The sequence below is a fragment of the Fukomys damarensis genome, unplaced genomic scaffold, assembly GCF_012274545.1.
Source record: "Fukomys damarensis isolate Sample0158 unplaced genomic scaffold, DMR_v1.0_HiC HiC_scaffold_23, whole genome shotgun sequence".
NCBI lineage: Eukaryota > Metazoa > Chordata > Mammalia > Rodentia > Bathyergidae > Fukomys > Fukomys damarensis.
This window is the reverse complement of record NW_022900935.1, coordinates 20,734,091-20,757,237: the sequence shown is the minus strand read 5'-3', so window position 1 is coordinate 20,757,237 and position 23,147 is coordinate 20,734,091. Positions and strand designations below refer to the sequence as shown.

The following is a 23,147-nucleotide window of genomic DNA, read 5'->3' as shown; positions in this document are numbered from 1 at the left end:
TCCGTATCCTGTAGATACATTGAAGCAAAATCTCTTTTCAGTTTATGTCCATTCCACTGCCTATTTTGTATTCAAAACAGAAGATTTTTGTTTTTCATTTTTAGTGTTTATTTTTAATATGATATCAACTCATTGAAATACAGTGGTACCTTAGCTTATGAATTTTTTTTTTACTTTGTGTAACATTTTATTTATTTATTTATTTTCTCTCATTGAGTTTATTGGTCAGCTTATGAATTTAATTCTTTCCATGATTCTGGTTACAGCATTCATTCATTCCAACTAAAGCAGAATCATGGAAAGAATTAGGTTCATGAACCGAGGAACCACTGTAGTTGAATTATATCTGGTGTAAAGAGTTATATTTTTAAAAAGTATCCACAGTTTGCTTGACAGAATAGCATTTAACAAAATGGAGTAGAATTTAGACTACTTTTTGATGTTGCTTTTGAGTTTTTTGTTTTTGAAACTTGGAACAGATCTAAGACACATCTCCCGTAGCCTCCCCTGACCCTGTCTTTCTTATGAGTGAAGAAAATGAGACTTAGAAGATTAAGTGGCTGGTGCACATGGCCCAGCTACAGTAGCTATGCCAGGACCAGACTGATGCTTCTTAACTTCTGCCCTTTCTGTTATATCATGCTGCTTAAAAGTTTATCAACCAGCTTTATCTTTCTGCTCTATGTTTTTTGTTTTAAATGCAAATAACAACTAATATTGGCTCAAGAGTTGGCACTAGTGTTAGATTTCATGATCCTGGTGCTAAAATCTATAGAAGGAATGTTTAGAAAGTCAGAATTTATATTCTTTTCTGTTTGATGATATTGTAAATGTTTTTAAAAAAATTCTTGGTCTTGCCAGAGACACAAGGATGTAGTTGTCGGATATGAGGGTGATCTGACTGTGACATCTGTCAGCCCATTGATCACCAAGGTTGATTCAGCTGATCTGGCTGGCTAGGCGGGTGTCCCCTTCCTCCCTCACCACTCCATGTGTGTCCCTCCAGAAGCTGCACGCTTGGTCGAAGAGGATGACCACCCCCAATAGAAGAGGACCATTTCCTCGGTCAAAGATATACAAGTAGCTGCACTCCCCTGCTAGAACCTCCAAACAAGCTCTCAAGTATGTAGTTGTCTGTACTTAAGTTAGTAGAATGGGAGCCAGCTACTTGTGTACTTGAAAGTTTACAGGTTCTCCCAAAATTAATCTCTGATTAGAGCTAGTTTAGGGATTAGTGTGCTCCAGAGAGCCTGGTGCCACTCAGCCTGAGATTTGCCTTTTACTTCCTGAGTACTACACAGCCTCAGGCAGGCTGGCAGCAGCAGCAGGCCTGAAATCAGAGATGTAACTGTCAACCTACAGAAAAGCCACCGTTGTGTCCCTCTTTTGGTTTAGGAGTCCTGGGGTCCTGGTGGATGGGCATTGACTCGATGCTAAGTTCCTAGAAATTTTGAGTCTATGGAAGGGGGAAGAGTCTTTTCTTTGTATTTTATCTTTTTTTTTTTTTTTTTTGGTACCAGGGATCGAACTCAGGTCCTTGAGCTTGCAAGGCAGTCACCAGAACCACTGAGCTAAATCCCTGGCCCGGGAAGAGTCTTTTTTTAAAGGAAAATGGAAATTTGGGTAAAGTTGTAGTATACTGAATATAGTAGTACCACAGTTCATGAAAACTTTGTAAACAACTTGATTCTCAAGTTTCGAAAATGAGTGGCAAAATTGTGTTTTTTATTTGCGAACAATGCATTGAGTGACACACACACACACACACACACACACACACACACACACACAGACAAAAGATGACCACAGCCATCTTTCCCACAGAAACACAAATGTGGCCATCTTTTCCAAAATCTTAGAACAAATTAAGTTCATGAACTGTGGCACCACTGCATTCACTTTTTTATTACTTTCTAAATTCATGTGGTTAATTTAGGCACACTAAAATGTTACTATTTAAAACTTGATTTGTTCATAGTTCTCTTTATTTTTTTCCTTGAAAACTCAGTGGGTGGAGTGGAGAAAACATTTTTAGAGTTTTCCAAGAATCTTTGTAAAAAGCTGACACCCTGCCTGCCCCAGAGGAAGAGAGAAGAGGAACACTTAGATATTTCAACTCATTTATTTACACTGGGAAGTGTGTAATTTATACTCATATCCATGAATTTCCATTACCAGATCTGGGCCTTAGAGGAGTATTTTTGGAGCATACAGATTGAAAATAACACAGTTTATAATTAAGACATATAATGTTTAGTTCATCAATGAGTATGTTACTATTTGTTTTAATAGTCTGTGATAGAATTAGTCTGTGACATGAGTATTTCTAGTTTAAGCTGACAAGTAAGTGTCATTGTCTTTCATTCTTTCTAGCTCATATAAACCTTTGTAAATTAAAAAAATTATTAATGATTTCATTTGTCATGGGAAGTTGGTACATATATATATAACAATTTTAATTCTTTTTACTTCCCCTCCTCTTTCTCTCCCCTCCTTCTATCTCTTGGTCCCCTTTCCATTTGCAAAAATATCATATTATCTGTCTTTTATTTTTTTTCTTTATTTACACTTTGGGTTTCTCATGTAAGAGAAATTATTCAATATTTAAGTTTTTGTGTCTGTTTTATTTCACTTACTATATTGTCTCATGGTGCATCTGTTTTCTTAAGATGACTCAAATTTATCCTTCTTTATAGCAAAGTACTCCATTATGTATAAATACCACATTTTTCTTTATCCATTCATCTGTTGATGGACATATAGGATACTTCCAAAATTTAGCTATTATAAATTGTGCTGCTATAAAACATGGGTATGCATCTATCACTGTAATGTGATGTCCTTAACTCTTTTGGGAAGATACCTAGAAAGGGAATAGCTGGGAATTTCTATTTTTAGTTTTCGTAGAATCTCCATACTGATTGTAGTTGTACCAGTTCACATACATTCTCACCAATAGTCTCTCCAGCATGTTACTATTTGACTTCTTGATGATAGCCATTCTTTCTGAAGTAAGATGCAGACTGTATGAGCCATTCACTTATTTCTTTTGATTCTGTTTTTGGGTATTTTGTTTTGTTTTGTTTTGACAGGGTCTTGTATATTCCAGGCTGGCCTCGAACTCGCTGTTTAGCCCAGTCTGGCCTTGTGGCAGTCCTCCTGCATCAACTTCCCAATTGCTTTGATTACAGGCATGTACCACTATGCCCAGCTAACTTTATATTTTATGATTTTAAGTTTCTCTTTAAAAAGAGGGACACCTGGGCATGGTAGCCCACGCCTATAATCCCAGCGCTCGGGAGGCAGAGACAAGAGGATCACTGTGAGTTCAAAACCAGCCTGGGGTACATAGTGAGTTCCAGGTCAACTATATAGTGAGACCCTGTCGCAAAAAACAAAAACAAAAAACAACAAAAAAAAGAGGGACATTAGGGCCGGGGATTTAGCACAGTTGTGCCACCGCCTTCCTAGTTCGATTCCCCAGTGCCACAAAAGAGAGGGACAGTGGCAGCTGAAGCTAAATAATAGCCAGCTTTCCCCTCTAATTAGAATTTCCTGATGGCACAGATTGGTCAAATATGGTTTGATTGCAGTTCACAGACTTTTATACTATGTATTTAGTTTCTTGTCTTCTAGATTCTGAGATTTAATATTACTTTATAACCTCTGACTTTTTTATTTTTTGTAGAGGGGTACTGGGGATTGAACTCTGGACCTTGTGTTTGCAAGGTAGGCAGCAGAACCACTGAGCTAAATCCCCGGCACCAACCTTTGACTTTCAGATGGTTCATTAGTGTGGGTAGTCTTGCTATTTGAGGTGATTTAAGTATTTTCTATTTTTCATTGTCCTATATTATAAAATATTTACACACAAATTAAAATGATGTAGTTATTGAAAAGGAAAGGCCATAGTTTTAGATACTAGTTTTTTTTTCTCTTTACTGCCTGTTTTTTTTTATACTGGTTTTTAATTATTGGTGGGTTTGCTATAACTTGGTGTGAATAGCAGTGAAACAGAGTGAAGACAGAATCCAAGAAGCTCCTATTTTGTGATCTTAGAGAAGTATTTCAAAGCCACTAGGCAACTTGGGCTAATGTTCTCTCCTAGAAGAACAAGAAAGACCCTAGTTCTTCTTACTGCTGCCTTTCTTTTCATCTTCCCTTGCTCTGTAGGTCAGGGTTAGAAGTAGTGGGGTGCTGGCTCCTAGCCCTAGGGGTAAGGAAGAAAGGTATTGGTCCCAGTTGAATTGAAAGTGAGGAAGAAGATTCCTATCCAGACTATAGGAACAAACCAAGAGTAGACTCCAAAGCTACCACCTCTCTGGTGGGAGGAGGCAACACAGAGCAGTCAGCTAGAAGTGAGAGCCTCTGAGCATTCCCCAGACTGGGAATCAGGAGGAGGGGGCTTTTATGGACCTTTCCACTCTTCCTGTGAGCCCTAATGAGACTTAAATGGGGGATCAGTCATTAAGGGGAAAAGACAACCCAAAATTTTTGTCAAAAGCAAAGAAGTCTGTCTTTTGTAAGGTAATAAAAGGAACCTAAGATTGACTGTTAAAGGGGTAGAGGGAGTAGCAAAACTGATCAGTGTGAACTCACTAAAAAAATATATAGGTAGATATATTTCTCAGGGACACAGAAAATTACAGGGCCAGGGATTTAGCTCAGTGATGCCACACCAGCCTGGCAAATGCAAGGTCCTGAGTTCGAGTCCTGGTACCAGAAAAAAAGAAAATTACTTAAAAACCAAACAGCCAATCGTAGTTGGGAGGAAACATTAACGTCCTGTTCTGTTACTTTTTATATAGTTTGAATTTTTATAACAGGCTTAGTCCCATTGACAGAATGTAAGCTCAGAGAAAGAAGAGACTTCCTTTTCTCTTGTCCATCATTGTACATGGTAATGGGCACAGAGTGGGCACTTGATAAATATCTGTTAAATAAATGTGTATTGCCTTTGTGAAGGGAAAATATTGGAGAAAAGGCAATGGGGCTTAGTAATTTCATCATAGTGCAATTTCAAGGCTTTTGATGCTAGAAAAACTAAATATTATGTATACCAAGAACCAGACCTCTACTGTCAAAACTACTTGTTTTTGTTGTTGTTGTTTGGGGTTTTTTGTTTGGTTGGTTTTTGTTGTGGCTATTGTTTTTGAGACAGGGTCTCACTCTGTAGTTCAGGCTGGGCTTGGACTTGCTATGTAGCCCAGGCTGCCCTCAAACTCTTGACAATCCTCCTGCCTCAATCTCTTGAGTGCTGGGACTACAGGCGTGCACCACCACACCCGGCACTACTAGATGTTTTGAAGTTGTTACTGGTTTTATTTTTTAAAACATAGAAAGACTTTCCACTCTAGATCCCTGTTCTTTGCTTTCCCAGGGAGTTTTACAGTTAAGCACTCCATCAGTACTTTTTCTCCAAACTTTCTAGGAAGTGAGAGTTCAGGAATTTACACAAGAGAACAGACATCTGAGAGACTCTTGTTGAACAAACCATTTGGTCTGACAGTGATTTGATTGTGCCCAGAGCCAAGAAATCTAGGCACAAGCCACCTCTCCACCAAGGACATGGGAAAGAGGGAGAGAGTGAGGGGAGGGGAAAAAAAGAACATGGAAGAAATTTAAGTTTCCTTTGTCGCATCATCTCTCCTGATGGGTGTGCCACTCTTGTCTACCTGCCCAAGATCCTCCTCTGTCTTTGTGATAGCTGCAGTGAGCTCAGCTCCATCCTTTCTTCACTCTAGGGAAATCCCCAAGTGAGGAAATGTGGTCTTCTAGTCTTAAAGTAGCTCCATTGCTGGAAAGTGAAAAAAGATTTGTTTGTCCTCTTGTGCATATGAATACATTTTGCCTGTGCATCAGGAATAGTTTGGGCAAGCAAATCTGATGGGGGGGGCAGTGATTTGGGCTTTGGGAGCTTTATCCTGGCTGCTTTTCCTAAATGTGCTGTCTATACCAGCCACTACTGCAGAATAACTTGCTGACCGCTGTAAGTGATGGCTACCAAAACAGGCCTTTCTGTTCAACAGGGCATATAATAAATTATTTGTAATGGCATCATTTCTAGCTAAGAAGTAAAATATATGAAATTTTGGAATGAAGCCTAAGAAAACTGGACACTTGAGATTCTGACCAGAGTAGATTAAGTATGTTGGAGATAGCTGCTACTAAATTATTTGGAAATTATTAAATAGAAATAAATAAGTAGTAGAGCCATACCCATTTAGAAAAGTTTGTTTGGTATGTGGGGAAACATGTTGATTTTTGTGTGTCTGGCACTGCGTCTGAGCAGGTATGTGCATTGGCAGACTTGATTTTATTTTCATTTTCTGCTATTCCATAATATCTTAGGTTCCTATAATTTTACTACTTAGTTAACCCTGCTTATATTAATTCACAATAAAGTTTGAGTTTGTTTTTACCAGTGCAAGAATTTAGAATTCTAACATCCTGGGTATAAACATGGTAATAGAAACATGATGATTTTATACTTACATAGGGAAGTTTTGTGACTTGAAAACCATATGGCATCTTAGAAACTAGGTATAAGTGAATTTAAGCAATTTACCTAATTAATTTCTCTCTATCTTGGTGGTCAAACAGGAAGGTGTTTGTGTTGTATAGAATATAAAATAACCTGTTAATTATTGGAAGGGTACTGCACTTAAGAAACATTATTGAGTCCTAAGAATTTTTTCTAACAAAACATTGATTTCTAAATTTACTGAAAGTTTCCTCACTAGATTTGAAAAGGAACTAATATAAAACTTAGAAAGTTTTTTGTGTTAAATTCTGAGTCAGTGCCTTTGCTGGCACATAATATGGATTTAAGGGTGGATTCCCCAGAGGGGAGTAACCTCAATGAAGAGGAACAGTATTCTTTAAATATTACTCATGGTATTATTTAGGAACTGGCCTTTCGGGTATTTACCAGCCAGGGTGGGCATATTTCAGTCTTTGCAAATCTCTTGGGGACCTCTGAGATCTTTTGTTCTAGCCAATGAGGGCTCTCAAAATTAAAAAATAAAAGTTTGGTTTGTTTTTTAAGGAAGAATGACAATTATCAGTCATACTGTACATTTAATCTTTCATGTTAGTGTTTAATGGATTCAAAACAGAAGCAAAAGATAATGTTCTAGAAAGGATGTTGTCCCTACACACACACACACACACACACACACACACACACACACACACACGTTCTAAAGAAAGTATTGTAGACCCCTACAGGAGCTGGACAGTCCCAAGTCATTCACATTCAGTACTGCACCTGACACTCAGAAGTCTGGGAGCATAAATTCTTCCAAAGGGGACAGCCGACTGTTGCCGTGGGAGATCTAGACCCAGTATTACCAAATCTTGGGATATGTTGGAAGAGATACCAAAAATAGATAGCTATTTGTGAAATCTCCCAGTTTAAAACCATTTTATTTTACATCAGGTTGGATGTTCAAAAAAAACACATTTATGAACCAAACTGACTCATCGGTTTGAAACCTTGGCTCCTGACCCTTCTTATTATGCTTGTATTTTGTTCGCTCTCACTGTCTGGCCCCACCAATCAAAGCTTGACTTTCCTATTGCAAGGGCTCTGGGCTTTGTTATTAGGGAATGTCTAATACATCCTGTGAACTAATGTGCCATGTCTCAGTGGTACCTTTTTGCTTTCTCTTCTTCAGTTTCCTGTGTTCCTTGAAAACAAGCATATGTTCACTCCTCCGGGACCAAGTCCACCCTCTTTGTCTTTCAACCCCCTGTACGCATGTGTGACCTTTCAGGCTACTTAGAAGGAAAGATAATAATCTTGAGATGAGGAGGGTGGGTTAGGCCTTGTGGATTTCCTCAGTGCATCCAGTGCAGTGAACTGCTTAGGTCACCTGTGCAAAGGATTTCTAACTTCCTTATCAAGATCTTTTTCTGTTGTGTTTGTGGAACATAAAATACACCAAAACTCAGATGTGGGCCTAGTTTTCCCAGACCTCACAGGTGCACTGCACTGGTTTAGAATCTGGATCCCTCAACAGGGCACCTGTAATGTGTGAGGCAAATTGAGCCTGGTATCGGAGAGGTGCTGCACACCCGGGCCAGTGCTGTATGCAGCCAAGAAAGCTGAGGCAGGATGAGAGTCCATAGCTGTAGACCTAGATTTAGAAAAACTGTTGTTTTGGTAATAACTGGTGAATAGTTGGTTTAGATTTAGGAACCAAGCATTTTCTACTCCAGAAAGGGAAGTTCCCTCTCTCTAGACTGGCCTAATAAGGTTGTAAAGGAAGAGCTGGGCTTTCCCTAAGGCTTTCAGGTTTTCTGAAACTAGCTTAGGACATGGGCAAATACAAGAGCAGTAGGGAACATTGAACATCCACCGAGAGCAGGCTAACAGCCCTCCTGTCTTTTGAAATAACTTTCTTTCTAATTATAAAATAATAGTTAAATATGTTGTACATATTTATTATGTCTGATTTGGAAGGTGAGCAAGTAACCACTATTCAAAATATATTCTCTCAGCATTTTTATCTTGCATTATACATACTCTTTTTACAAAACTAAGTTCATACTGTACATGAACACAATATATTTTTGTTTTGTGGTATTGGGAATTAACCCCAAGGCATTTGAATTCATCTACATTCCCAGCCCTTTTTGAAAATTTTGAGACTGGGTCTAAGTTGTCCAAATTAGACTCAAACCTGCGCTCAGTGCTGAGATTATAGATATGCAGAGCCACACCCAGCATAAAGTATTTTTTTACTCCCCCCACCACTGACTGTATTATTAAGGCTGTCCATATCATTGAAATTTTTCAGTGATCTGGTTTTTGTAGCACTAGAGGTTGAACCCAACCCCTTGCACATGCCAGGCAAGCCCTCTACCATTAACCTACATCCCCAACTCTTTTTATTTTTTCTTTTGATACAGGGTCTTGCCAAATTACCTAGGTGGCCTCTGTTTTCTGCCTCGGCCTCCCTAGTAGCTGGCATTATAGGATGTGTCACTACACACAATATCTTTGGTGATTTTTAAATGATTTCATTTTTAATGACAGATATGTGAATATACAATAATTTATTTAGCCAATCTGCTGTTGAATATTTGATTGCTTCTGTTGTTTTCTTATACAACAAACTTTTTGTAACTCTGTGTCTCCATGTGCCTCATCAACAGCTATATGAACATTTTAAAGATTTCTAATACAAACTGTCAAATCTTACCACTTTCCTTTTTTTTTTTTTTTCTATTTTGCTACGTTTTTTTTTTTTTTTTTGGTACCAGGGATTGAACTTGGGGACCTTGCACTTTCGAGGCAGGCGGCAGAACCACTGAGCTAAATACCCTACCCTACTACATTTTCTACATTTTAATAGTAGGTTTCAAGGATTATGTTTTAGGTGTCAGCAACATCAAACAAAAGGTACTGTGAACTCCACAGGGCAGAGTGCTGCTAAGCACCTTAGAAGGGCACAGAGAAGATGGGCTCTTGCCCCTGAGGAGCTCACAGCCTTGGGAATTAAGTTGAAGAACTGGGCCAGGAATTGTAGCTCAGTGGTACCACTGCCTGCCTCACAGGCGCAAGGACCCGAGTTCAATCCCAGTACCAAAAAAAAAACAGTTGAAGAACTGAGTGAAAAGAAAGCAATTCATTAAGGCAACTTCGTCTCCCAGATCTACTGCTTACCACATTCCCTTAAGAACCTTATTAAAAATTCTAGTTCTCAGTACTCCAGGCCTTATCCTTGAAGAGTTTCAAGAAGTCAATACCATATTAATGGTAGTTTTGGGAACGCCTGTAGAATTCTTTTTGTCTCTCTGCATTCGTTAAGGAAAATTAATGTGTTTGCCTTTTGAATTTGACAAGAGTATGGAGCAAAGACATAAAGTACTTTGTTATATAGTCTCACCTGGTAATCAGGTCATCAGCTTGTCATTTTTTGGATACTTAGGCCTAGTAAGCACCTGTAGCCACCACAGTGAGACCAGAGGTGGCTTCATTTTGGTATTTCTAAAGATGTGACTTCTAGAATATACTGGAACAGCTTCAAGTCATTGTAGGCTTCTCTTACACGTGTCTATGAGTGATCCAGACGAGACGGGGGTGGGGGGGTGGTACAGGGATAATCAGTGTTTCTTTGGGAATAAAGCTTTGATTTATGAGTTCAGATTTCAGCTGTGTGGTCGCTAAACAAGTCTTGTCTTATGTGATTAATATATACCAGGTACTCCTGGTAGAATTAGGTATTATCAAGATGAAGCAGTTGCTCTTCATTTGTTCTTTTGTTGTTGTTTTTTATTTTTGTCTTTGTTTTTGTTTTTTGAGGCAGGGTCTTGCTATGTAGTGCAGGCTGACATTGAACTTGTGGAGATCCTCCTGCCTCAGCCTCCCAAGTGCTGAGATTCCAGATATGCACCATCATGTCTGGCTTCATTTGTTCTTTTCACGTGCACCTGCCTTCTTAATAAGCAGACATCCATTTGCCTTGTCTCCTTCAGCTACTATTTAAATTCAAAAGCAGACAGCTTGCTGGACATTGATTTTTTTTCCAGAGCCTCCTACGTCATAACACTGGCCCTGTTCTATTCTGAGTACTGAGGTAGACACAGCACAAGTATTAGTGACATGATCTGTAAGGGTTGGAAGTCTTTGCTTCTAATTTTATAGCACAAGTCAGTCCCTGGCTTCAAAAAACTTACAGTCTTTTTGGAAATACAATACATCCACAGGGAAAGATTAAAGACCAGAACAACAAATACCCAGGACAGGACAGTGGTTCAGTGCCAGACACAAAGCACTAACAGTGAGGATTGTGGGATTCCACACAGAGAAGCAACTTTGGATGCTTCACACTAGCGAGTTTACTTAATTATTATTGTTTTTTATAACTGGGCCTTGAAGAATGGGTGAGAGTGAAAAATGAAAGAAATACAATTAAAGGCAGCAGATGCCTAGAAACAAGGAGTGGATCATTTTGTGGCTAGTATGGGGGTACATTAAGATACCTGCCTTGGGCACTTGGCTATGTAACTTGAAGATGGCGTTATGAAGGCTTTTATCCTTCTGCACTAGCAGCAGTGTGAGTTCTGGTGTGTCTCTGTTGCCAGCTCTCCAGGGTGCAGAAGTAACCAGCGAAGCCAAGGCTCTAGCTCTTTCCCCGGATCTCATGGGTTGTGGCCAGCAGTCCACAGAGATATGTGCACAGGTAGTTTTCTAGAATGCATGTGGGCTTCACACCTAGAGTGTTTGGCCAGCTGAGATATCCAGGGAAGTCCCGTCTGGAAACAGTCTGGTTCTTTTTCACAGAACTTGCTTCCTGGGATAGCTTACTGCCCCTATATCTTTAGCCTTCCTTGTACAGTCAGGCTTTATGAAGTCAGGAAGTGGCAGGGCCCACTGGAGACTTTAAAACGTCAGTGAAGCATCATGCTTGCTGTGGGCTGTTAATTCAGTCATTCACCAAATGTAAGAGTTAACAAGCATTAGACACTGTCTCCCTACCTGTTAAGCTACTTGAATACCCTTTTCAAGTAAAAGCTGACATTTGAGTACTGTACTTCATTTTACTACCTAATGTCTTTTCCACATGCCAAAAGATGCTTTTCTGCTTTGCCTGCCTAAGGCCAACATTTGAACTTCATTTCTTGGGTCAGTTAGAAGGCTACTCCTTATTAATTATCCTTCTACAATTAAAGAATTACTAGTCAATTACATAATAACTTGCTTACCTGGGTAGGATTCAGGAGAAGATGAGACATACAGTTAAGGTTTGGGGTGGGTAAGGGAGATCCTCAACTGGACAAATGTGCTTTGAAGCCATTCGGGCCGTGTGACCTGAGGACCTGAGGCAGTGCTGCGTTAGATGGTCCTGACTCCTGGCTGTGAGTTAGACAGTGTGCTGTGCTAGAATTCAGAAGTAGCTTCGGAGTTTTCTTAGAAGTTGGGTTCTATCTTTGAAATTATCAGAAAAGTGGCTAGGGAGCTTGCCTGGACCTAATAATGGGTAACAGTTTAAAATCTAGGCTTGTACAGTTGGGCAGAAGTGGACACATTGTCGTATCCATGGACTCCAGCTTTGCTGTGGACCTTCTGTGTCCACAGTGGTGCTGGCCTTGGACCAGCCTTTGTGGGGTCAACTGCTTGCACTGAAGCTAAGCAAGCTGGAAGTGTATGTTTCCTGACTAAGCCTTATTAAAGTTTGGGTAGGAAGTGCCAGGGACGGGGAGAGCAGGTGAGGTGATGAGATGGTAGCTCTTTGGGGAAAAGTTTGTCCCTTCAGATTTCATAGTGTAGGGAAAAGAGTTGGACTTAATTCTGATAAAAGGGGTCAGAGCTTGTGGGTGAATTTTTTCCTCCATTCTTTTTACCTCCTACAACTGAAATTAGTTTTAAGATTATAAACTGTATTACTTCTGCATGCCAGATGTGGTGGTGCACACCTGTAATCCCAGCACTCCAGAAGCTGAAGCAGGATTGCCTCGAGTTTGAAGCCAACTTGGGATACCTAAAGAGTTCAAGGCCAGCCTGAACTACATAATGAGACCCTGTCTCAAAAAAAGGAAAAACAAAATATATAAACATACACAGAGTCCACCAAAAATATGTACATATACCTCAGCAGTTTGCCATACTTGTAGAGGCACAGTGACGCTCAACAACTATGCCACACGCCGAGAGGTCCGACAGGAGACTTTATTCTGGAAGGCAGATCAGGGAGAGAGGAGAGAGGGAAGAAGACAAAGAAGAGAACAAAGAAAGGAAGGTCCTTTTATTGGTTTGGGGCCCGGGCTATTGCTTATTTATGAGAAGTGAGCTACTTTTAACCTGTTGTGGGCTAGGTTGCCTTTTATGGGTTCAGTCCTGCAGAAATTTAGGTTTAACTCCTCCCGGCCGTGGGCGCTGTGGCCTTGGAGGGAGGGAAACTAAAGAACATGAGGTCATTTTAAGAGCCAAGAAGAACCAGGAGAGTACAGCCTGTGATGGCAGCTGCGTCAGGTCCCTAACAGTGCTAATAAATGTCTAGAAGCTAATGGCTACTTTGAGCACCTCTTGTAGAGGCCAAAGTTGTATCAATCTCATGATGTCTCAATAAACTTAATATTAAAATATTTATCAAGGTTTTCTTTTGGTGACGCACACATACATTTGATTCTCTGGTTCTCTCTTGTGCATGCTCTTCCCTCCCAGTGTATCTATTCTGCCTCATTTTCTTTCTGACCACCTCCGCTTTAGGTTGCAGCTATTGACAGTTTAATAAAATCTCCTGAACACATTTGAAGATTTTACATTAACCTCTTAACACTATTTAATCTGAACGTCTTAGTACTTCACAGTAATAAATCACACATCTGCATTTTACTTAGAAAGTATTGATCTTTAGTAAAGGTTAAGTATACCATTATTACATGTAGTAGTTATCTATTTAATAAATACCCCTAGCTTGAACTGACTTGATTCAGTTCAATTAACTAAGTCATACAGTTCTTTCAAAACGTGACATTTATATTGAGCAAATATAAACATTGAGCCATAGCCGAAGAGGATTGTATAGTAGAACCATACAGTGGAATATTGTACAGCAATTGTTCAGGAGCTTTTTTTTTTCTCCCAGTACTGGGGATTGAACTCAGGACCTTGCACTTGCTAGGCGGTGCTGGCTGGGCTATATCCCCAGCCCCTGCAAGTTTTTTAATAGTGTGGGGTGTTTATCTATATGTGTGATACTGTCACCAATGTGAAATATATTTACACATGAGAAAATAGAAAAAAGGAATATAGAACGTACCAAATACAAATAATAAGTGGTTATGTTGGATAAGAGGATTATGAGTTATTAACATTTTTATTCTTTATATTTTGTGTTTCATTTTTTATACTAACTGGGTTTTGGCTTGGATTTTTGAGACAGGGTCTCTCTGTGTAGTTCAGGCTGACCTTGAACTCACTATGTAGCCCAGGTTGGCTTGAACTTGCACATCCTCCTGCCTCAGCCTCTCAAGTGCTGGGACTACAGATGTGCACCATCACACCCAGCTCTGGATATCATTCTTGCAATAAAACAAATCCAGTATGAGGTTATAAATCATTTTATGCCCATCTCAGTAAAGACTTAAAATGTACAGTAGACCTTCAAGGTTAAATTAATGCTTTCTGTTGAGAAGGAATAAAATTTAAAAGGTAGGATTTTGTCATTTAGCAGTTGAAGTCATGTGAGAGTCGGCATTGTGCCTGTAGACTAATATTTCTTGAACTGGGAATGCTGGTGGTATTAACTCACAGGTTTGCTGCAGTGGTTTGGAAAACAGTAACTCAGAGCTTTATGAAGTTAATGATACCAGGTAGGACCATCGTGAGGCCTTTTAGTTCAATGACTTGAGAGTAAACCTGCAAAAACAAACAAACAAAAACCTTTTCTTGCAAGATAACACACGTGCAGTGCAGTGCACAAACCTTAAGCGTATAATGTATGCATACTCACAAAGTGAGTATATACATATTCTTGTAACCTTTTTATTTTTGCCATATAGTGCTGGTATTTGCTTTTGATAAAAACTCAGAGTTCCACATTAAAAAAACATATTGTTTCGTGTTTTGTGGTCTCTAGAAGTTATGTTTTGCCTATTTCAGTTTCATTACTGTACTAGCTGTTTAGATTTTTACTATTTTCAAGGAACTCTAAAGTTTCACTCAGAACAGTATTATCCCGAGCTTGTAGTAAAGGAAAATAGGTTTTTAAAGATTTTAAAGTGAAAGAAAACAGTAACTGCAAAATTAGTGACATGTAGCCTCAGCAGATTGAATTTTACTTTTCATTCCCAACTGCAGTGCATGTTTTGCCTCAGGCTGGTCGGATGGAACTTGATTCCTATGCATCTGCATACAAGAGAGCTTAGTTTGCTAATCTGAAGAAGCAAGTCAGCCGTCTGTTAAGTGTGTCAGGCCTAGAAATCCTAGACCAACCTGAGAGGAACTTTAGAGATCATCAGCCACAGAGGAGGAAACTGGGGCCTAGGTTACGTGCCTTGGCTGGGGTCACAGAATCAGTATCAGAACCCTACCCCCATATCCATTACTAAACTAATGTAAAACCCCATGTTCATCTAAAAATTCACCTTTTCTATCAAAAAATGGAATCTTCCAACTGTGAAATTGACTTCTGAAGAAAGATAAATTACCTAACATGTTTTTGGCCAGACTTAATGGAGATAACCTGACAATGTCTACCTGTTGTGGAATATATCCCTTCGGTTACTTCAGGTGAATGAGGGACAGTGTGGCAGTGGTATAAATGCCAGTCTGTAATTGTTCAGAGCATTTCCGAGAGTACACTGAACTGGAATAACCCTGGCAATAGAACAGTGTGTCAACTTGTGACCCTTCCCAAGGGATCAGGCTGTGTCCAGAGAGGCCACAGTGCTGGAACACAAGGTTTCTAGGCCATGTTCTCAGGCACTAGGCAGGCAGACTGGTGGCTTCCACCATAAATGGCCATCAGTATTTCATGATCTGTAGTTCTTGAGATTTTTTTAAAGCTCCTTAATGGTAGATAGGGAAATAAAGCTATCTTTGGTTTCCTGAGGGATGTCAGGAAACATTATTAAGCACTGATCATTGTGGTAGGCCCAGAGGATTTATGCTATTTAATAAATATCTGTAAGGACTTAGTCTGTGGAGCTGATAGTTCTAAAAAGCACAAGTGCCCTCCAGAAATCTTGGTTCTTTTGGTATGTTGGATTAGTGACATGCACAAGAGTTTTGTCAGGGGCTGGAGAGTGGTTTAGCAGATCCTGTGCTTAGTGTGAGTGAGGCCCTAGATTTAGTACCCCAGCACCAAAACAAAGTTTCGTCAGAGCAAACTGACTTTAACCTACTTGTGAGGTTTTATCCTGATGGAAAAACCGTCTTCTCAGCATGATCATATATCCTTGGAATGACTTTCAGAACTGCTGTCCAGCTCCCACTACTAGACGCTTCCCCACATTTTCCAATACAGTCCTTTCTTAGAGGTCAAACTGAGCACTTGCCTCCAAATACGTGACAGTTCCTGATGTTTTTGACCCTCCACCCTCCTTTAGAATGTTCCAGATCTTCCCTTCACCCCCTCAATATGCATCCATTTTCCTATGAATGAATCTAATTTCTCATTCTTTATGGCTGAGTAGCATTCCATCTTATAGAAAAACCACATCTTTATCCAGTTTCCAACTGATGGGCAAATGGGCTGTTTCCAAGTTTTAGCTATTACAAATTGCCGCTATAAACTCAATAAAAAAAAAAAAAGAAAAGAAAAAAGAATGTTCCAGATCTTGTCTAGCCTTCAGAGCCCAGCTCCATTTCCATCCTGTCTACAAAGCCTTTCCTCGTCTCCTCCACAGAGCCCTGGTAACCGTTTTGCCTGTCTGGTGCTGTGGATGATGCACCTAGACACAGCAGGGTGGCCTACTGTGAAGAGAATGCACTCTGGGCCTACTGCCTGAGAGATCTGGGACTGTTAAGATTTTCCCAGCCTGGATTTCTTCCTCTGGAAAAATGAGAATAATAGCTGCACTTTTGCTCATAGTCATACATATTAAGTGAGTTCATACCATTAAAACATGTAGAACAGTGCCTGGCACCATTCTCATTAAATAGTAGTTATTCCTTCTAACACGTGTTAAATCCTAGCCTTCCTTGTGTCATTGTTTAATCATTTTAATTATCTGTTTTGGAGGCCTCGATGAAATTGTTAACTTGTTTGCAATTTTATTGATCCTTTATTTAAGTATGTAGGTCCCCAGTACATACCCTATAATGAAACTTATTGTAGTAAAGAAAACAGATTTGATTGGGGATGTAGCTCAGTGGTTTATCACTTGTCTAGTGTGTCCTGGGTTTAATCCCTAGCAAAAGAAAAAGAAAATAGATGAAACAGGAAATAAGGAATTAAAAAGATAGTCTGTAGGTCCAAGGATTTAGCTCAGTGGTTCTGCTGTCTGCCTCTCAAGCAAAAGGGCCCAAGTTCGATCCCCGGTACAAAAAAAAAGGCTGTAGCCCACAGATTGTCTTGGTTACATTTCTCATTGCTGAGACAAAATGCCCAATGCCCAAAAGTTAAGGGAGGAAAGATTTATTTAGTTCACAGTTTATAGAGGTTTCATCCATAGTCTGCTGACTCCAAGGCAGGGTGGCATCAAAGAAGAGAAACAGTTCATGGCATGCAGAAGGTAGCAAAGCAAGCAAGGGATGACCACAGGTCTTTCTATCCCTTATATATATCTTATCCAGACTACTTAGGGTGGGTAGCACTTACACCTTTAATCCTAGTATTGCACCATGAATCAGTCCCAGCATCACACACTCTAAACCCAGTCACCTCTGAAAAGCCCCACTTATGACCGCATGAGGCTTTGGGTGGACATCTGGACACAGCCATAACACAGATGGAGTCGTCTTACGATTCTTAGAGTATGTAATTCTTTCCTTTTTTCATTAGTGTTGAGTCTAATGAGCTCTTTTGCCACAATCATCAAAAGTGTAACCATTACTTAGCAAGGAGGCTCACAATTTCAGACACTGTTTTCTTCTAGGTCCACTGTAGAAAGGAATCTCAGACAGTAGAGTCTGATCAATCAGAGTATCTCAAAGCAGGAAATAGTGGGTCATAAGCTAGTTGTTTTAACATATTTCCTGTCCTAGGAGGCATGGAAAAGTCACCACTGGGGAGAAGGACTAGTTATCAGCCATTCTCTCTGCTTTCCCCTCCTCCTTTTTTAGCAGCTCAGATATTCATAAGCATTACCTTCACTTGTCAGTGTCACGGACATTTGCAGGAAATCAAAAGTTACCCCTAGTGGGAAAAGGTGGGAACACAGGTGAACTCACAGAAAAAAAAAACTAAGCAGATTGCAGACAAGAGTACAGTGGGTCCTCTGCTATCCACCCAGCAGTCTGGGACCTCAGCCAGGGTCCCTCACTGAGCCCTGGGGGAGCCCTCTCTGATATGAAAATGCTCCATTTCTCCTTGTCTTAGGCTGGAACAAGACATTAAAAAGTTAAAGGCGGACCTGCAAGCCAGCAGGCAAGTGGAACAGGAGCTCCGCAGTCAGATCAGTTCCCTCTCAAGCACTGAAAGAGGGATCCGCTCAGAAATGGGCCAGCTCCGGCAGGAGAATGAGCTGCTGCAGAACAAGTATGTGCACCTTGCAGACCTTGTCGCCTCACTATTTCTCATGTTTCCAGGGATTGGAGTGCAAAATACTTGGTGACAGAAGGACTTCACTCAGCAGAGAAGTTTTTCAATAAAATATTTAAAATAATTTAGTACCAGATTTTAAAATCTAACAAAACTTACTTCATTGCAAGTTTATTAGTGTTGCTGTTTTTTCTCATCTCATTTAATAGTTATTGGGCTTCTATGGTAGGTAAAATTGATAAGCAGTTTTGCTGGAATTTGAAAATCTTGTTCCTTTGTGTGAAAGTTTCCAGATGATCAAGCTATATTTACTTTGATTCTGGAGCTAAAATATGACATTGAACTTTGAAGAATAAGGCAGTAAGCCAGCTCTTCTGGGTGAATTCTTTTAAGCTTTCCATTAATTCATTCTAGACTACTTGACCCTGTGTGGGGCTGTTTGGTGTTTTATTATTTTTTTAAATCTCAGCAATGTGTGTTGGTCATAGTGATCACTATTACAGGCTCCAGGCTTTCTGTATTGAAGGAGGAGTTCCACATTTGTAAGCAGTGTAACCCCAAAGCTACAGCATTATAGGTGAGAGCCTCTTCATTGCTTCTGAACAACATTGTTCTAGCAGTGATAACTATTGTAATGAACATTTTAATGAGAAGCTTACCTCACATTGATATGTAAAGCTGTGAGTGACTCCAAGAGGTTGATTTGGGGATGCTGAAGAACCATCTCATAACTGGAAAGGAAAGGCATGATTGTATTCAGGAAAACAAAGACCTCCTCTTTCTGCCCCTATTTCACTTTTGGTGGAACTAATTTCATCAGTGGTTCTTTGACCTCACTGAAGTTCTTTCAAGGTGCTCTGAAGCATTAGTTAGTCCTGTAATTATCTTGCCCTCTGTTAGAACTTCTGTATTCTGGACTGTCTGTAACAGCAGAGGGTAGGTCTGAACCTGGGTAGTGCTTAGGAATTATTACATAACAATGACACTGTTTTCTCTGGGCACACAGGGGGTTGATACTTAGGATTTACTGCTCAAAACTTGTGCTTATTTGACTTTAAAATGGTAGAAAAGAAAAAGAAGCAGCCATGTTTTCAAGGGTTTTATATTATTTCTAATTGTAAGGTTCTGCATGACAACTCTTTCCATATAGGTTACATAATGCTGTGCAAATGAAACAAAAAGACAAGCAGAATATCAGCCAGCTGGAGAAAAAGCTAAAAGCTGAACAAGAAGCCCGAAGTTTTGTAGAAAAGCAACTAATGGAGGAGAAAAAAAGGAAGAAGTTAGAAGAAGCCACTGCTGCCCGAGCTGTTGCATTTGCTGCTGCATCTAGGTATGTCCATGTCACCTGAGTGTTTACTCAGGATTGTCCCCAGACAGACATGGGAATTGGACAGACAGCCGTCATGTGTGGGTGGAGCGTTGTAAGTAATGTTTCCCTAGCTGGTTTCAACTCCATATATGCCAGCATATCTTGTAATGATTTCATCCATCAGTGACCTCACCTGTCCCCATCAAGTGCTGCTTAGAGCAGGTTTTCAGTCATTTTCAAGAAGATTGGTAATCACTAAATGCTTTAAGAGATTCCATCTGGAATTTTGCTCTCTTTATAGGGCTATCGTTGTTCTTCACTCTTAAGTGCAGGTATTTCTGAGTTTTTAATCTTAAAAGGTAAGAAAGGTAGCACTTTGGTTACCCAAGTACAGTATTATGTAACTGACTAGATCAAGACTATGCTGGATATCAGCATACTGTCAAGTGAGATGAAAAAATGTGAAAAAGTAATCTCTAATAGATGCAGTTAAACTTGTAGAATAATGAAAATTGTGGACTACATATTGTATTATTAGAAAAAGTACCCCTAGATGTAGGTATTCCAAATATTGATCTGTAACTGCCACCCGAATTCCAGTAAGGAGAGAAAATAGTGAAGAGCCTTTTCTTTTTAATTTACTTCACCATCTCCCTCTTCCTCCTCTCTTGCTCTTTTTCCTTTCCTCCTCCTCCTCTCCTCTTCCCTCTCTCTTCCTCTTTCTTCCTCTCTTCCTCTGACTAGCAAAGTCTGTCTGCATGGTTGGGGTTAGTTAGAGGTTTGCAGATGCAAAGTGAAGCTAGAATATCTTGTTAATTTTTTTTTCCTAATTTGTTACTATGTGGTATAACTCAACTGTAGTTTTTCCTAGAGTTTTGCTTATTGTATTAAACAGATAACTAATTGCCAACTTTTGGCATGTTCATAGACTTCTTTGTGGTTCTGGCATTTGCAGAGTAACTGGTGAATCATCATTTCACCTTTTAGGAAATAAGGCAAGTAGTGAGAATTCTTTCTGTGGTGTGATCATCCTCCTCCTACCCCTCAGACTCTAGAATACAGGTAGCTCAGACTCGTGGCTTCTGCATGTAGACAGACTCACAGGAACTTGGGTCACCAGACAGGATCCAAGGAGGCCCCCCAAAGAGAGATGGGGACCTCAGCTCCCCCCACCCATGGATAGGTTATAAGTTTGCTGTCTTACATCACAGAAAAGATTTGCAGGATATATCAGTGAGAGGCATTAGAAAGACTGAGGCACAGTTTAAGAGTACACACTCAGAACAGAGTGCAAACTCTCAAGAAAGACTGGAGTTCAGGGTTTTTAAGTGAGCTCGATCTTGGGGTTGTCCTCAAGATGGGGGGGTCTAGGATGTATATGCCTGCTGTCTGTCGGGCTACTTATTTGGTGGACTAGGTTAGAGTGTAACCCATTTGCATTGCTTCCTTGAAGATAGAGGTCTGTGGGAGAAAGAGTACTTTACAGGCAAAAAACAGAGGGCCTAGAAGCGAAGTTACAGGATTATAGTATCTTTTAAGTCCTTAGGAATTTTTTTAGAGCAAGTTTGCTGGAAAGGAAAAAGGCTTTATATCCTTTGTGTCCTGAAGGTACAGTTTTTCTTAAAAGTAAAATTTTAAAATTGTGATTTCCCCTTATCCCCTTTCTACCTATTTTTATTTCTTCTATTATAGTTTTTCCAGAATGGTCATCCAGTGTGGCCTATGCTCTCCTGAACTCATTCCTTGTTAATTCCTTAACTCCTTGTTTAAAACTTTCCACCAAGCAGGATATAGCAGCTCCTTAACCATATTGTTTAGTGTCTCTCATACCTGAGATTCAACCCCTTGGTTTCTTATCTCCCCTGAATCCCTCTTGCTTCCAGTTAAGCTTATTTGTTTTGGTCCTATCCTTGAATAGTCCTTGTTTGTTGTTACTTATGTGGAACTGTTTCTCCTCATAAACCATCTCTCTCTCAGATCCTTGGCAGGCAGAGGGCACTTACTTTCTTCATCAGACTGTTTCTGGAACCTCAACACTGAACAATTCAGCAGCTCTGAACTGGCCAAAACTCCCTGTCCTTTAGCTCATCCTTGTCTTAGCCTTGATTTTCTTTTTCTGTTTACTCCAAGCTCACAGCAGCTTTTTTGTAATAGGAATCGAACTCAGGACCTTGCACTTGCAAGGCAGGCACAGTGCCTCTGAGCTAAATCCCCAGCCAGCTTTGTGACTAAAAAGATGAAAATTCCCAATACATAGCCTCTCAAAAGTAAGAAAACAAGGGATTTTTCAGGTTTCTGCCCTCTGGTAGAGATAATACATGTTAGTTCTACCTTGCTTTGCCTTGTGCATTTTCAGGTCACCATGGGCCTGGCGGGAAGCTCACAGGATTGGGAAGTGAGAAAACTGCAGTTCTTTTGAGGGGATGGAGGTTGAGACAGGGTCTCACTATGTAGTGAGACTGACCTGGAACTCACTATGTAGTCCAGGCTGGTCTGGAACTCACAGCGATCTTCTTGCCTGGCCTCAGAGTGCTGGGATTACAGGTGTGCGCCACCACACCTGGCTAAGAAAACTGCAATTCTTATTCCAGTTCTGTGACCTATAAGCTAGGAGGAATTGAACTTGTGTTAATCTGTGTACCCTCTGTTTTCTTATCTGGAAAATGGATGTTAAAAGGATTGAAGGTAGTGTGGGTAAAGTACCTACCTTAGAGCTTGGCACATGTAGACACACAATAATAATTATTTTAGGTCATTGTTGAAATTTTCAAATAAGCCAAAAGCCAATGCTTTACAGGCCCTGGAGTATAAGGAAAATAGCAATTTTGCAATGTAAGCGCAATCATCTCTTCATATCTGTGGATTCCACATCCACCACTTCAACCAAATGCAGATGAAAACTATTTGAAAATAAATCACACCTGTACTCAGCATGTACAGACTTTCTTTTTGTCTTTATTTCCTAAACAGTACAGTTTAATAACTATTTAGATTGTATTAGTTATTTTTTTAGTAATCATATTAATATTACGAGTTTGGAAATACAAACCAAATTCATTCACTGTATATCCAGCGGATGAAATCTTACTCTAAAGCCATCAGGTATCAAAGCAGATTCCATCTGCCACAGACATGACCTTTCTTACGGCCAATGTTAAGATTCAAATAGTTCCATGTTCTTTACTGTAAAGCTTCTAAATACTACTGCTATGAATATCAAGACTTGTAAACAACTACTCCAATGAAAAGTTTAACATTCTTCTCAATACCTCCTAAAGATATACAAAGTTATCAGAATATGTTAAAAAAAAAAACAAAACAGGAACATGAATCCTTTTGATGCACATGTAAGAATAAGACAAATCAACTTCACAAATGTTTTCTTTGCTTTAAGTGCAGTTTTTTACTCAACAGCCTTAAAACCCCTGGTCCCTTACACTCGGGTCTCTCGTAGTGACCAAATGCTAAGAATGCTTTTTTTTTCCCCGTTTTAAAAATACTGTCACTATTTAAACATTGTGGCACTCCACTTGCACTAAAGTACACGTCACCATATTTAAACAAACTGTTATATCCTAGTTCTTCATAAACAATGTAATCCAGGTTCTTGTACCATTTAGTTTTGAGACACAAGTTTTAAAAGGACACAGCCTTGATTTTAATTATAGTTAAGTAAA

The 23,147-nt window shown here is 39.7% G+C and overlaps 1 protein-coding gene across 1 annotated transcript in view; it reads left to right on the top strand.

Moving 5' to 3' along the window:
* Maco1 (macoilin 1) overlaps positions 1-23,147 on the top strand; it is a 66,657-nt gene that overhangs the window by 33,878 nt on the left and 9,632 nt on the right. Inside the window, exons 9-10 of the mRNA XM_010634863.3 lie at positions 17,997-18,155; positions 19,309-19,491. Of these exons, the coding sequence (XP_010633165.1) occupies positions 17,997-18,155; positions 19,309-19,491 (342 nt within the window). The remainder of the gene's footprint in view (positions 1-17,996; positions 18,156-19,308; positions 19,492-23,147) is intronic.